Source organism: Carassius auratus, chromosome 17 (genome assembly GCF_003368295.1).
Source record: "Carassius auratus strain Wakin chromosome 17, ASM336829v1, whole genome shotgun sequence".
NCBI lineage: Eukaryota > Metazoa > Chordata > Actinopteri > Cypriniformes > Cyprinidae > Carassius > Carassius auratus.
Genome location: NC_039259.1, coordinates 26,568,828 through 26,583,577, shown reverse-complemented (window position 1 = coordinate 26,583,577; position 14,750 = coordinate 26,568,828). Strand labels below are relative to the sequence as shown.

Genomic DNA, 14,750 nt, shown 5'->3' with positions numbered 1-14,750 from the left:
GTTCATGTGGGTGGATATGAGTAAGCTTATCAAATAATCATGCAAATGTCTGAATCCACAGGTGTGGTACATTACTGTAATCCTGAAGATGTAAATATGTCTTCTAAATAAGATTGTGTTGTTTGAGTCTCTCTGACACGCACACAATCTCACATGGATGATTATAACACCCAACAAATCAAACAGCAGTAATACTAGATCATACCAGACATATACAGTTTAATTTGAATAAAATCCTTCTTCAAGTTTTTAGTAACAATCAACAGATATGTGTCATTTGTTTTGAGAGATTTCAATAAAAATGAGCCTTTTAGGGTCATAAAATAGGCTATATAAAATTATTTTAATCTGAAACCTTGTTTAATCCAAGGCCCCCTTCCTCTCACAATCTATAAATACTTAGCAAAAATGTCACTGCAGATATTCTTTATGGCTTAAAAATCACTTCTTAGAAGTACGTAAACATAATTATACAGCAACTTTAACAAATAAGTGCAAATAAATCTACTGTAGCAAACAAGACCACAGGGAGAGACGCCAAATGACTGCATACACTGATCAATGCAGAATAACTAAACACACCAAAATACAAATAAAAAATAAACCATTCTGAATGTGTGGAAACTCAGTTTGTCATCACTGAATAGCAAATAAGCGAATTTGAAGCATTTGATGCACAGGTGTATATAACTGATCCTCAGAAATTTCTCCAAAACACATTTCTACAGTGAGCATATGTTATTAAAACACTTGCTGATTTAACATTGGCACTGTACTTGTGACAATATTACAAAATAAAGAAAAAAAAAATTCTAATTTGTATGAACAGTTGTGTTATATATGATAGTGGAATATAATAGAGTGAGATCCAGGGATGTACTAGGATGGAGGTGGTAACAAATAAATATAAGGATATTGCATTGAATTGCAGAAGTGGGGAACATTAAACTGTTCACGAGGTAGATTGCCTGGGGAAGAAACTGTTCTCGTGCCTGACTGTCCTGGTATGGGCGGCTCTGAAGCGCCGGCCAGATGGCAAAAGTTCAATCAATCAATCAATCACCTTTATTTATATAGCGTTTTAAACAAAATAAATTGCGTCAAACAACTGAACAACATTCATTAGGAAAACAGTGTCTCAATAATGCAAAATGACAGTTAAAGGCAGTTCATCATTGAATTCAGTGATGTCATCTCTGTTCAGTTAAATAGTGTCTGTGCATTTATTTGCAATCAAGTCAATGATATATCGCTGTAGATGAAGTGACCCCAACTAAGCAAGCCAGAGGCAACAGCGACAAGGAACCGAAACTCCATCGGTGACAGAATGGAGAAAAAAAAAAAGATGGACTAACTTGGATGTGAGGGATTGGATCTGATCGGCTAGTTTTTTAAAAGCTGAGCTCATGTTTGCTTGTGGAGGAATGTAAACACAAAGAATGAATGCGTAAAACTCCCACGGCGAATAGAACAGACTAAACATTACTTTTAAAAAAGTATGCAAGAAAAACTACTCAATTACAGTAACGCGAGTAAATGTAATTTCTTTACTTTCCACCTCTGCGTATAAGCACAAGTTGGTAAACCCCTCATTTTCTGTAAAAATATTCTTACGCACACATCTATGCATACACACTGTTGATAAATGATGGCACAGGTGCCTGTTCTTTGATGTCACTTATTACATCCGAGATGAAATGTCCCATCCACGTTGATATCATCATGCTAATCAGGATCTGGCTAATTCAGTTCTTCAAACGCACCTGTTGTTGATGATTAGTTTGGCTGGATTGAGTTATCTGAGATAATTGTGTGTACATGGGTGCAATGCAGTGATTGGCTGGCAACAAGACAGCAACATAATGACATATAATTAAAAAAGTCACCTGACGAAAAACTTGACAAACTTCTGGACTTTTATTAGGAAACAGCCAAGCAAACCAAAATACATAAACAGATAAACAACAACAACAACAACAACAAAAACATTAATGAACTTTGTCAAGCCACTCCTGTCATTACTCAAATTAATTCACGACTCTACATTATCTGTATAGCTTGTGTGTAAGACTCTAATTAAATTATCAAATCATTATTTTATGTCTAATAAATTTTCAGTTAATAAAACTGGCTGTGTCTATTAAAAACTACTCAACATTATTATATTATCTTTAAATACATTTTTAAATGAATATTATTTGAAATTATTGCCCCTGGATCAGTAGGATAATCTTGTTATAAAGTAGCGTTCGTAGAGGACAAACTTTAAGTATTAATTCTGCTTAAAAATATACAATCTAATCTAATGTTTACATTAAATAAACCAAACAGGTTTAAGCTAACATACTTGACAGTAACTCCGGGATAGGCTTTAAAGAACCAACCAATTCAAGATCATGCCAAATCGTCAACAATCAAATCTGGTTAACTGAGTTAGCGACGTATGAAAAACAGGCACTAAGTGCCTTCCTCACCTCCAAACCAAAAAATCTGATATAGTATGTGGAGAGGACCACCCTGCCATCAAAAAAATATCCATCAATGATGTTCTCTCTAAACAGAGCCTGAGATGACATCATTCCTCTGGTAGAAAGAGCATGAGCACTCCTAGAGTCAAAGCTGACAAAGCTGCACGCCTCATAGGCAGCAGAGATACCATCAGTCACCTAATGAGACATCCTCTACTTTGTGACAACCCCCTTTCGGCCACCAAAAAAAACAATCAGCTGATTAGATTCATGCCATACAGTGAAAATAAGCCTTCAGCTGTCTCCATGGGCAGAGCATGTGAGGATGTGCATCTTTCTCAAACTCAAACCTAGGAGGGGAAAAAGCCTCTAACAGCAACTTGTGAGAACAAAATTATGTCAAAGCTACTTTAGGACTATACTTCGGACTATACTTCGGACTACGCTGTAAAAAAAGCTCCAGGCCAGGAGCAAAGTCCAAACAAGAAGGACTGACAGAGAGTGGCTGCAGGCTTCCTATCCACTTCAGAGAGTCTTGAGAGTGGCCTGAGCACACCGAAGTATATTTAGTAATAGAAGAAACATTTTGAAGATGCTAATGAAAAAGTAATTTCCTTAGTGGATGATTTTGATAGAGAAAATGTCATGTTTTCTACATAAGATTGTGTTGTTTGAGTTGCTCTGACACACATGGATGATTATTACACTCACTAAATCTAACAACGGTCATATGAGATCAAATCAGAGATTTGAAAGCACAGTTTAATCCTTCTAAAAGTTAATAATAAAAAATATAAAAATATACATTTTTTGAGTGATTTTACTAAAACTTTAGTCTTCAGTCTTAATCATGCTAGTTATAAATATTTTCCACAGCGTTAATGCTGGATTGAGTGATGGTTGTGTTGGAGTCAGTGTTTTCTGGATCATCAGAGAACTGACCCGCGACATCATTGTGAATGTGGTAGTAATACAGGAAGAGGAAGAAACCTAAAATAAAAATCAGAGACACTTATTTCATATTATTCAAATACATTTCAGATATGATTGGAGTCATTTTTGTAATATTTAAACAGTGAACTGTGACCAGAAATAGTCAAACTCCAATATCCCCTTATAATAAATTAAATTAAATTCATAAAAAAAAATATAAAACTAATTTGCTTTAGGTAAAATAGAAGCATTCTACTAAACCAAATGAAGTGATGCAAGTAATAGTTTCTCACCCTGAAACGAGTTCAGCACAGTGAATATGTAATATGAGGGAATGAGCATCGGTCCATAACTGAAGAACGCCACAGACCACGTCAGACCGAAGAGCAGGAACAAACTCAACACCATCATCAGATGCTTTCTGAACATCTTTCTCTTGTCTTCAGTCGATCTTATGATTCTGGACTGAATGATCTTAGTGACGATCATGATGAAGATTCCTGCCGTGAAGACGAAAACTAAAGCATAGTAGCCGATGTTCACTATGTAGTGAATGTAATGATCATTAATCCAGCACCTGTAATTAAAGAGAATGAAATACAGGTGTATCTCAATACATTAGAATGTAGTGGAAAAGTTTATTTATTTCAGTAATTCAACCCAAATTGTGAAACTCGTGTATTAAATAATTTCAGTGCGCACATTTTGGCTTACATTTAACAGAAACCCACCAATTCATTATCTCAACAAATGAGAATATGGTGACATGCCAATCAGCTAATCAACTCTCAACAAATTAGAATACAACATAAGACCAATAAAAATAAATTTTTTTGTGAATTGTTGGCCTTCTGTAAAGTATGTTCTCAACTCAGCGTGGCGTGGAGGTGATCAGTTTGTGGCACTGCTGAGGTGGTCTGGAAGCCCAGGTTTCTTTGACAGTGGCCTTCAGCTCATCTACATTGTTTGGTCTCTTGTTTCTCATCTTTCTCTTGACAATAGCCCTTAGACTCTCTCTGGGGTTCAGGTCTGGTGAGATTGCTGGCCAGTCAAGCACACCAACACCATGGTCATTTATCCAACTTTTGGTGCTTTTGGCAGTGTGGGCAGGTGCCAAATCCCGCTGTAAAATGAAATCAGCATCTTCAAAAAGCTGGTCAGTAGAAGGAAGCATGAAGCACTCCAAAATTTCTTGGTAAACGGGTGCAGTGACTTTGGTTTTCAAAAAACACAATGGACCAAATCATCACAGACTGTGGGAACTTAACACTGGTCTTCAAGCAACTTGTGCTATGAGCTTCTCCAGCCTTCCTCCAGACTCTAGGACCTTGGTTTCCAAATGAAACACGAAACTTGCTCTCATCTGAAAAGAGGACTTTGGACCACTGGGGAACAGTCCAGATCTTCTTCTCCTTGGCACAGGTAAGACGCCTCTGACGTTGTCTGTGGTTCAGTAAATTCCTCGACATGTCTGTGTGTGGTGGCTCTTGATGACTTGACTTCAGCTACAGTCTATTCCTTGTGAAGTTCACTCAAATTCTTGAAATGATTTTGCTTGACAATCCTCATAAGGCTGTGGTTCTCTCGGTTGGTTGTGCATCTTTTTATTCCACACTTTTTCCTTCCGCTCAACTTTCTGTTAACATGCTTGGATACAGCACTCTGTGAACATCCAGCTTCTTTGGCAATGAATGTGTGTGTCTTACCCTCCTTGTGAAGGGTGTCAATGATTGTCTTCTGGACAACTGTCAGATCAGCAGTCTTCCCCATGATTGTGTAGCCTAGTGAACCAAACTGAGAGACCATTCTGAAGACTCAGGAGATCTTTGCAGGTGTTTTGAGTTGATTAGCTGATTGGCATGTTACCATATTCTAATTTGGTGAGATAGCGAATTGGGGTTTTTTTGTTAAATGTGAGCCAAAATAATCACAATTAAAAGAACCAAAGACTTAAACTGCTTCAGTCTGTGTATTGAATTTATTTAATACACAAGTTTCACAATTTGAGTTGAATTACTGAAATTAACTTATCCACAACATTCTAATTTATTTAGATGCACCTGTATAATTAAGAATACAATCAGTAGACATTCATAAATGTACACATTTGTGACAACAGAACAGCTTACATTCGTGTGATTTTTCCAGATGTTGTGTTTAGGATCACTCCTTTATATCCTCCTACAGAAACGATAACTGTGACTACTGGAGCCGGACACACTGAAAACACAAAGACAATGGTTATATTAAAAACAAACAAACAAACAAACGTAAAACTATTTTAAAAAGTTACTAAAAAAGTAGTTTTACGACTAATATTATGTATATAAAAATACTAAATATTGCCCAAAGAATTACTAACATTTTTAATTAAAATTAAAAAAAAAAAAAACTAATTTAATTGATTTGATTTAAAATAAAAATAAAAGGTAGTAGTATCTAGATGATAATAAAATAAGTGTTTAGATGCTCTTAAAGAAACAGTTCAAGAAAAGGACAAAGACACCATAACCCCAAACAAACTTTCAAAAACAGCTTTAGTTAAAACCAAGCTGAAAAAATTATTTGGGGCCCGTTCTTCATATTTCGCTTATTACATCCGAGATGAAATTTCACATCCAAGATGATATCATCGCTCTAATCAGGATCTGTCTAATTCGGTTCTTCGAAAGCACCTGTTGTTGGTGATTACTATGGCTGGATTGAGTGCCATAGTACTATGGCTTCTCTGAGATAATGTGGTTGGGTTGGTTTAAAAGGGGTTATGTATGAATGTATTGAAACTGCGATCAGCAGCGCAGTGATTGGTTAGTGGCAAAATGGCAACATAATAACATCATATAATTTAAAAAGACACCTGATGAAAAACTAGACAAATTTAGACAAAATTACATAAATGTTACAATAGATAAATGACGAGTGCACTGTTATTACTTTTTTTTTAATGATTTCTAATTATTTAGATTTGCGATTTATAATATTTGCAGTCTTTAAATTTTTATTTCAATGTAGTAATTAGCTATTCATTTAATTTTATATTTGCACAGAGTTATTACATGAAAGCATTAATGAAAGTTTCTTAAGGGTCAAAATCATGCTATCTGCATCTCCTGCGCTCCATCAGTCCACTCCCATTAAAGCCTTCATCGCTCAAATTAATGCACGACTCTACATTATCTGAATTGCATGTGTGTAAGACTCTAATACAAATAAGAAGTAATAATTTTAAGATGAATAAATCAGTGGATATAGGAATAGTAGGAATAGAGGACATACTAGAGAGAGATGCAAACACAAGATTAACATAACTACAACAGCACAAGAAAGTTTGATGGTTTATGTAAAAGTCTTGGTAACATAAGTAGACCCCAGAGAAAATGATAAAATAATAGAAAAAATGCATTTCATGATCCCTTTAAACTTAAAAATGGCATGTCATGCCAAAAAGGTTGCAGACATCTGGATGAGATGGTTTAAAACAATTGTATTTTAGTTTACTTCCATACAGAATGGTATCTTATTTACCCTTAAAGGATGTATACAAGTATCTAAATGGTGCTTATGACCTTTTAAAAGAGTACTCCCCTGCTTTCATACCATTTTGTTCTGAGAGTATAACTCACCCCAGCCCAACACGGTGATCTTCCTCATGTAGTTTGTGATGGAGACGTTCTGTCTGATGAGCCATAAGTACATATGAAGAGCTTGAATGAAGAACCAGGTGAATGAGGCCAGCATGGAGTAATGCAGGAGCAGCGCTATGAAGACACACACAGCGTTGTCTCCTGTGTTAGCGACGCTCTCGTTTGACAAAAACGAGATATTTAGTAGACACAAAGCTACAAACATGTTCATCAGGATCTTCGTGGCCTGATTTGACTTGGCTTTCCTATTGAAACATTAAAAAACGAACTTAACTGATAAGCTAATACTCAAATAACAGCACTTACTATATGATATACTTTAGGATACTCTACCGTAACAGGAAATGCATGAATAAAGCAATAGACAGAAAAAATATGGAGATGCCACAGCCGGCAGAAGTGATATAAGTCAGTGATTCCAGATCCTTTGCTGTGATCTTTGCATCTGACTGAGACTGATGGATGTGAGAAAACACAACAAAACACACAGATCAGCAGAATAAAAGAAAAAAAGAAAACCATTTTTTCTTTGTTAGACAGCTCAGAATTTGCTTGTTTTGTCATATTTTACAAGTTCACTAGCATGTAGACATGGACTAAAATACTCTACTATTGATTTAATGGCATCATTAAATAAAACATGAATTCTGAAAGAGTAATTTCTTCTTCTCTGAGAAGCTTCTCACCATCAGCACTGCAAAGAACGTCAGATGTGAGCAGGAACACTTTATGGTGTTGTTGTTGATTTCTGTCTCACAGCCGAATGTCGTCCAATTAAGCTCTCCTTCAAAAGAAAAGATAAAATTATATCTTATAGTTTTCTTTAAAGGAACTGATCAGTACAGTAATAAATGAATGTACCTTTGCCATCCCAAGAAACACAGGATGCTTTACTGCCCTGTAAGAACACAGTTGATTTTTTTTTCTTCACATTATCTGTTCATTATACCAAAATAAGTTTTTCAACAAAACCATTATTACCTTATCATTACGTCCAAAGAGCATTTCAATATTGTTGGTAAGGTTGGAGATATTGGCCCTCATTGTTATTCCATAAACCTCATCATTCAAAACGCTTAGATTTTTAGTTTGTTTCTTAAATGAAAAAAAAAAAAAAGAATATAGCAATCAAAATCAAATTTAGCAATAAATGAAGAAGGCTGATCAAGAAACACTGACTAAAAGAACAGTTCATCCAAAATTGTCTCATGCTGCTTTCTTTTTCACAAAAGGAGAATATTGGAAGAGTCTTCAGCTCATTTTAAACTAAAAGCAATAGTAACAAAGATTATCATAACACCATATGAATACTAACAGATAAAAGAAATAACTTCATTTCAAACATCTGCTTATTGAATAATATTGAATATAACACAATATAATGATGACAGAATAGTTTGGGTAAACATTTCCTTAAACATTCCTTAAAATGCTCAAACAGGATTTTTACACTTTTATTGTACCTTAGTACCTTATTTCTCATATTTTTGAACTGTAGAACAGCAACAAACGCACATCCATTGTTTTCCTGTCGTGATTTATTCACAGCTTCCTTGGGAATCTTTACAGCCCATGAAAAGTTTGTATTTGGGATGCTTTGACAGTCAACAACCTGTGAAAAGAAATTTTTCATTTTCAATTTTTCATTTACATTGATTAATAAAGAATTCTAACTTGGACATGCTGTAATGTTTTTCAGTCCTTACGTTTATCATGTTCTGATTTGATGAGTAGCATGTGTCTTCGGTTGTTGTGTTCTCATCGTGTATTTGGAGAAGACCAATAGCCTTCCCGTTGATAATTTGTTTGCTTATATGTTTTTTATCCATCTCTTCCATCTTAGATTCCATTTTTCCCAAGTAGTTTCTTTAAAATTAATTGAATCACTTGGTATTCTCTAATAGAGTTACTGGAAAGTCACTAGTAATTGAACACTTACGATGCTTCTGGGGCTTCGACAACTTCATCAATATTGCTCTTATCATATGTCACACACATCCAGTCAATGTTATTTAAATGCAGAATGCATTTCCTTGATGCTGCTTCTACAACAAACAGAAATAAACAAGGAATGGATTTCATTTCTTTGTGCAATGATTTAATTAATCTCAAATGATTAAAGTAGCTTTACAACCTTCTATGCACACAAGTACACTCTTAACATCAGTCAGTCAAGTATTAAAATATGATATTAAAGTGAAAGTGACATGACATACTGTACAGCAAAGAATGGTAACCTATACTCAGAATTTGTGCTCAGCATCTTGGCTAAATTCACCCATCGGCCTCCGACCATCATTGTCTCCTAACAATCCCCATATCTGCTGATTGGCTTCATCACTCTGTCTCCTCTCCACCAGTAAGCTGGTGTGTGGTGGGCTTTCTGGTGCACTATGGCTGCCGTCGCATCATCCAGGTGGATGCTGCACACTGGTGGTGGATGAGGAGATACCCCCTGACTATCACTGCTTGATCCAGTGGAGGAGATTACTCATCTTAGATTTATTTTGTTATTGTTAAGTAACTTGTACACATTTTATATTGCATTGCATCAAGCTGTCTCACATTGCCAGCATGTATTTTAATGTTTTATAAAATACACTGAACAAAATTATAAATGAGACACTTTTGTTTTTGCCCGCATTTTTCATGAGCTGAATTAAAAAAACTAAGACTGTTTGTATGTACACAAAAGTCCTATTTCTCTCAAATATTGTTCACAAATCTGTCTAAATCTGTGTTTGTGAGCAATTCTCCTTTGCCGAGATAATTCATCCACCTCACAGGTGTGGCATATCAAGATGCTGATTAGACAGCATGATTATTGCACAGGTGTGCCTTAGGCTGGACACAATAAAAGGAGACTCAAAAATAAACACAGCACAATGCCACAGATGTCGTGTTGCTGTTCTAAGTTCCCATTAAAGATTCCTAAATGTGTCTACTTTCGGAAGACCAAATAAAGTTTTTTATTTTATTTTATTTAAACAAAAAAAAAATTAAGATTTATTTTTGGCTTATTCTTTCCCCTTTATTATGATAGGACAGTTTTAGATCTGACAGTAAGCTAAGTGGCAAATTTGGCTCAGAATGCATTTTGAAATTCACACAGCATTTTGCTACAAATACCTTGTGGTAGCATACCCCTAAGTCAAAATGCATTGAAGAAAAATGGCATTGAAATAATAATTTTGTGAATTATTATAAAATAAATATAATAATATACTTATAATGCGTTAAAATATGATTTAATTTACATATTAAAACTATTCTAAGAAATGGCAAATGCAAATTATATAATTGCATTTGAATTTGAATTTTGCACTAAACGTTGCACATATGTTTAGGGAAATGAACATTTAAATAAAGAAATGCAATGCCATATGCTTCCATACTATATACTATAACACTGTGTATACTGTAACACTGTGTCTAATTTAGGATGACATGCACCACCTTCTTCCAGCAGACAATCACCGTTCCGTAAAAACATGAGTTCTATGCCTTTAATATCCTCATTCATTCCGATTTCACAATTCTCCATCTGTTTTGTTATGGTAAAACTGTATGATCTACATTGTCCTGAAACCACATAAAACATTTACATTTGTTAAAAAGCTTTTAGCTCAACAATGGTTTATAAATAAAATATGCACAGGTTTTACCTCGAGAAGAGATGTTTAGTGTGAAATTCATCATGTGACATTTTTCTAGATCATATGATAGACATGTTTGTGTTTTAGCTGTAAGAAAACAGAAATGAACATAATGAGTTTGTCAGTCATCACAATTGCTTTCTGATGCTAAATATTCAGTATTCACACAGTCATGTTAGCAGTATATTTCACATCTATCTGAAACTGTTGAATTATTTTGGTTCCAGAAACATTTATCTGTAAAACTGACCTTGATTTGAATCAGATTTTCTGAGCATGTTTTATGAACTTTATGAACAGGCAAAATGGTGACAACAATATATTATTTTTATATGGATCTGGGGGCGACTTCTTGTACAAAAACTCGCTCCTGTTTATTCAAAGCCCCAAACAATTCTGCTTGTTTTATTCTACTCAACGAGACCTTTCAAATTATATTTTTGACTTATTAGAGTAAATGGCACAAAAAAACATATTTTGTAAATTATGAATTATAAATATATTGTTTTGCTACTTTATCAGCAAATAACTTGGAACCACTTTGGAGTTAATCAAAACTTTGACTCAGTCAGTGTTACTAGTGAAACTAGCTAGTTAATTTCCACAACAGTTTACGGTACTATGGTAGTGGTTAATCAGTTACGACGTTGTACGGTAAACACACCCCCGATCAGTTTTTCAACAGATTTGCTGAAACATCCAAAGATGTTTGTTGCTCCGTTTGATTCTTTTGGACAGTTCAGTCATGCACTGAATTGTTTATAGAGGTTTCTAATACCATGAATGGACATTTTACAATACAGGACAGAAAAGAAGGAAGGGATAGGCTATACACTAAAACTGTGTCTAATTTAGGATGACATGCACCACCTTCTTCCGGGGCTGATGGCAGACAATCATCATTACGTAAAAACCTGAGTTGAATGTCTTTAATCTCCTCATTCATTCTGATTTCATAATTCTCCTTCTGTTTTGCTATGGTGAAATTGTATGATCTACATCGTCCTGAAACCACATAAAACATTTACATTTGTTGAAAAAAGAGCTTTGAACTCAACAATGGTTTATAAATAAAATATACACAGGTTTTACCTCGAGAAGAGATGTTTAGAGTGACATTCATTGTGTGACATCTTTCTAGATCATATGATAGAGGTGTCTGAATTATATCTGGAAGAAAAACAGAAATTAACTTGAGTTTGTCAGTCATCTCAAGTGCTTTCAGATGATGAATATGCAGTATTCACACAGTCATGTTAGCAGTATATTCACATCTACCTGAATACGGTGAGCTACTTTGGTTCCAGAAACACTGATCTGTCAAATTGACCTTGATTTGGATCAGATTTTCTGAGCAGGCTGCACAAAAAAGACGTGTTTAATGTTATCATGTAACAATATATGACATGATATTAAAATGTATCTAGAATATATTGATAATATTTCTTTAAATTTCTAGTAATATTACTTCCTGTCTCAGACTCCTAAACGTAACGTCATACATAAATTGTTCTGATGTCACTAATTCATAAGATTTGTGCATAATCAATATTAGATGTCAAAATGTAGATGCCCACATACATATACTTATTATTTTATTACTTTATTTATACCATTATTTTTTATCACATTTGTTTTTTAACGTTCACCAAACATCTTAATTGGTATGCACTCACTCACATCAACAACACATCCTTCCACACTGGTATGGTGTTTTTCCCTCATCATTTAGACAGGCACGTATAACTCCACTACTTAAGAAACCCAACCTCAACCCATCTCTTTTAGAGAACTACAGACCAGTTTCCCTTCTTCCTTTCATTGCAAAAACACTCGAAGGAGCTCTGTTCAAACAAGTCTCTAGATTTCTCACACACAACAACCTCCTTGACAGCAACCAATCTGGCTTAAGAAGTGGACATTCAGCTGAGACGGCCTTGCTCTCAGTTGTTGAAGCTCTAAGACTGGCAAGAGCAGAATCCAAATCTTCAGTACTTGATCTGCTTGATCTGTCCACTGCTTTTGACACGGTTAATCACCAGATCCTCCTATCAACGCTACTGGCAAAAGGCATCTCAGGAACAACACTTCAATGGTTTGAGACTTACCTATCAGATAGGTCCTTCAAAGTATCTTGGAGAGGTGAGGTTTCCAAGTCACAACATCTAACTACTGGGGTGCCTCAGGGCTCAGTTCTTGGACCACTTCTCTTCTCTGTCTACAAGGCATCATTAGGTTCTGTCATTCAGAAACATGGCTTTTCATACCACTGCTATGCTGATGACACTCAACTATATCTCTCATTCCATCCTGATGATCTGACGGTAGCTGCTCGCATCTCAGCTTCAGTTCTTCCTTCACCTTTAACTCAACCTTGCCAAGACAGAACTGCTTGTGATTCCAGCAAACCCATCATTTCATCATAATTTCAGCATCAAGTTAGGCACAACAACCATAACTCCTTCAAAAACAGCTAAAAGCCTTGGAGTTATGATTGATGATCAGCTGACTTTCTCAGACCACATTGCTAAAACTGTCCGATCCTGCAGATTTGCTTTATTCAACATCAAGAAGATCAAGCCCTTTCTTTCGGAACGTGCTGCACAACTCCTTGTTCAAGCTCTTGTTCTGTCCAGGCTGGACTATTGCAATGCTCTCTTGGCAGGTCTTCCTGCCAATTCTATCAAACCTTTACAATTAATCCAAAACGCGGCAGCAAGATTGAATTTTAATGAGCCAAAAAAAAAAAAAAAAAAATACACGTCACACCTCTGTTTATCAATTTTCACTGGCTTCCAATAGCTGCTCGCATAAAATTCAAATACAAAACTATCTGCACCCATTTACCTAAATTCGTTACTTCAGACTTATGTGCCTCTAGAAGCTTGCGTTCTGCAAGTGAACGTTGCTTCATTGTTCATCCCAAAGAAGCACAAAGTCACTTTTACGGACTTTTAAATTAAATGTTCCCTCCTGGTGGAATGAACTCCCCAACTCAATCCGAGCAGCTGAGTCCTTAGCCATCTTCAAGAATCGGCTTAAAACACATCTCTTCCATCTTTATTTGACCCTCTAACTTTAACACTCACTATTCTAATCCTATTCTTTAAAAAAATCTAACTACCTTTCTAATCTTTTTGTATTCTATTTTCTTTTCAATTATTATGCAATTGTATGTGTGTGTGTGAAGACCTTTAACACTAGCTTGCTCTTTTTTTATTCTGTTTTCTTTTTATTTATTATATTGTTTAAAAGCCCATACTACGTGTACTGTGTTAATCTAACTGAGACTTGTTATAGCACTTATATATAAGTATATAAGTATATAAACATTGCTCTTTTTGTTGTTTTTGATTGCTTCCACTGTCCTCATTTGTATGTCGCTTTGGATAAAAGCGTCTGCTAAAAGAAATTATAAATGTAAATGTATGCACTTGTATTTAAGTTATTTTAAGCTTATGCATTTAAATGAAGTTAATAAATGAATTGTTTGAAGCAACATACTTATCTGGCACGCAGCACAACAGATGATCATCAGCCACAGCAAATTCTGCTTTTGTCCAGACATAATTCCCAGAGACAGAAGCCTGATAGAGACACACGTTTGTTTTAAATATAAATAATTAATCTTCGTCTTATTTCACTCTTGAGATTAAGTCAAAAGTACAGGAGTTGAGAGAGTTTGATGTGTCCACATATGAAGCTGTTTGATGATGAGCCACAGCTCAGCTGGACACTGACATACAGTTCATCTGAAAACATGCAAATCATGTTCATAAGGGCTTTATCTGTGAATCTCAGTAACTGGCTACATTCATACTCCACAGAGAACTATATGTAGCAAATATTTATATTTAATAAAGTAGATATTAAATTCCATTGAGAACATAAGCTTTAGTAGCTACTCAACAATATTTAGATTAATTTTCAATAATTACATTCATATTTCCATACTGAAAAGGCATTTTTGAACATGTTTGAACATGTTTCATAGAAACACACATACACACACACATACACGCGCTGATTTTGACAGTATATGTTTGTTG

General features: G+C 35.1%; 1 protein-coding gene across 1 annotated transcript; it reads right to left on the bottom strand.

Moving 5' to 3' along the window:
- Nucleotides 1–3,289: 3,289 nt before the first annotated feature.
- On the bottom strand, nt 3,290–14,403 carry LOC113117785 (adhesion G-protein coupled receptor G2-like). The gene is made up of 17 exons (XM_026286705.1): nt 14,206–14,403; nt 11,980–12,060; nt 11,794–11,871; nt 11,572–11,706; nt 10,711–10,788; nt 10,502–10,627; nt 8,985–9,090; nt 8,752–8,911; nt 8,517–8,657; nt 8,027–8,140; nt 7,907–7,943; nt 7,732–7,829; nt 7,379–7,500; nt 7,025–7,290; nt 5,531–5,621; nt 3,695–3,978; nt 3,290–3,458 (listed from the first exon to the last, which is right to left on the bottom strand). The coding sequence occupies exons 1-17, from the start codon at nt 14,267–14,269 to the stop codon at nt 3,322–3,324; spliced, it is 2,118 nt and encodes a 705-aa protein (XP_026142490.1). The 5' UTR covers nt 14,270–14,403; the 3' UTR covers nt 3,290–3,321.
- Nucleotides 14,404–14,750: the final 347 nt, after the last annotated feature.

Bases quoted from the DNA above. Each gene is read 5' to 3' on its own strand.
- LOC113117785 (XM_026286705.1), bottom strand. From the start codon at position 14,269: ATGTCTGGACAAAAGCAGAATTTGCTGTGGCTGATGATCATCTGTTGT. The intron at 8,658-8,751 runs GTAAGGACTGAA...TTCTTTTCACAG, and splicing joins CAAATCAGAACATGATAAAC to GTTGTTGACTGTCAAAGCAT. The intron at 8,141-8,516 runs GTACTAAGGTAC...TTTTCATTTAAG, and splicing joins TCAAAAATATGAGAAATAAG to AAACAAACTAAAAATCTAAG.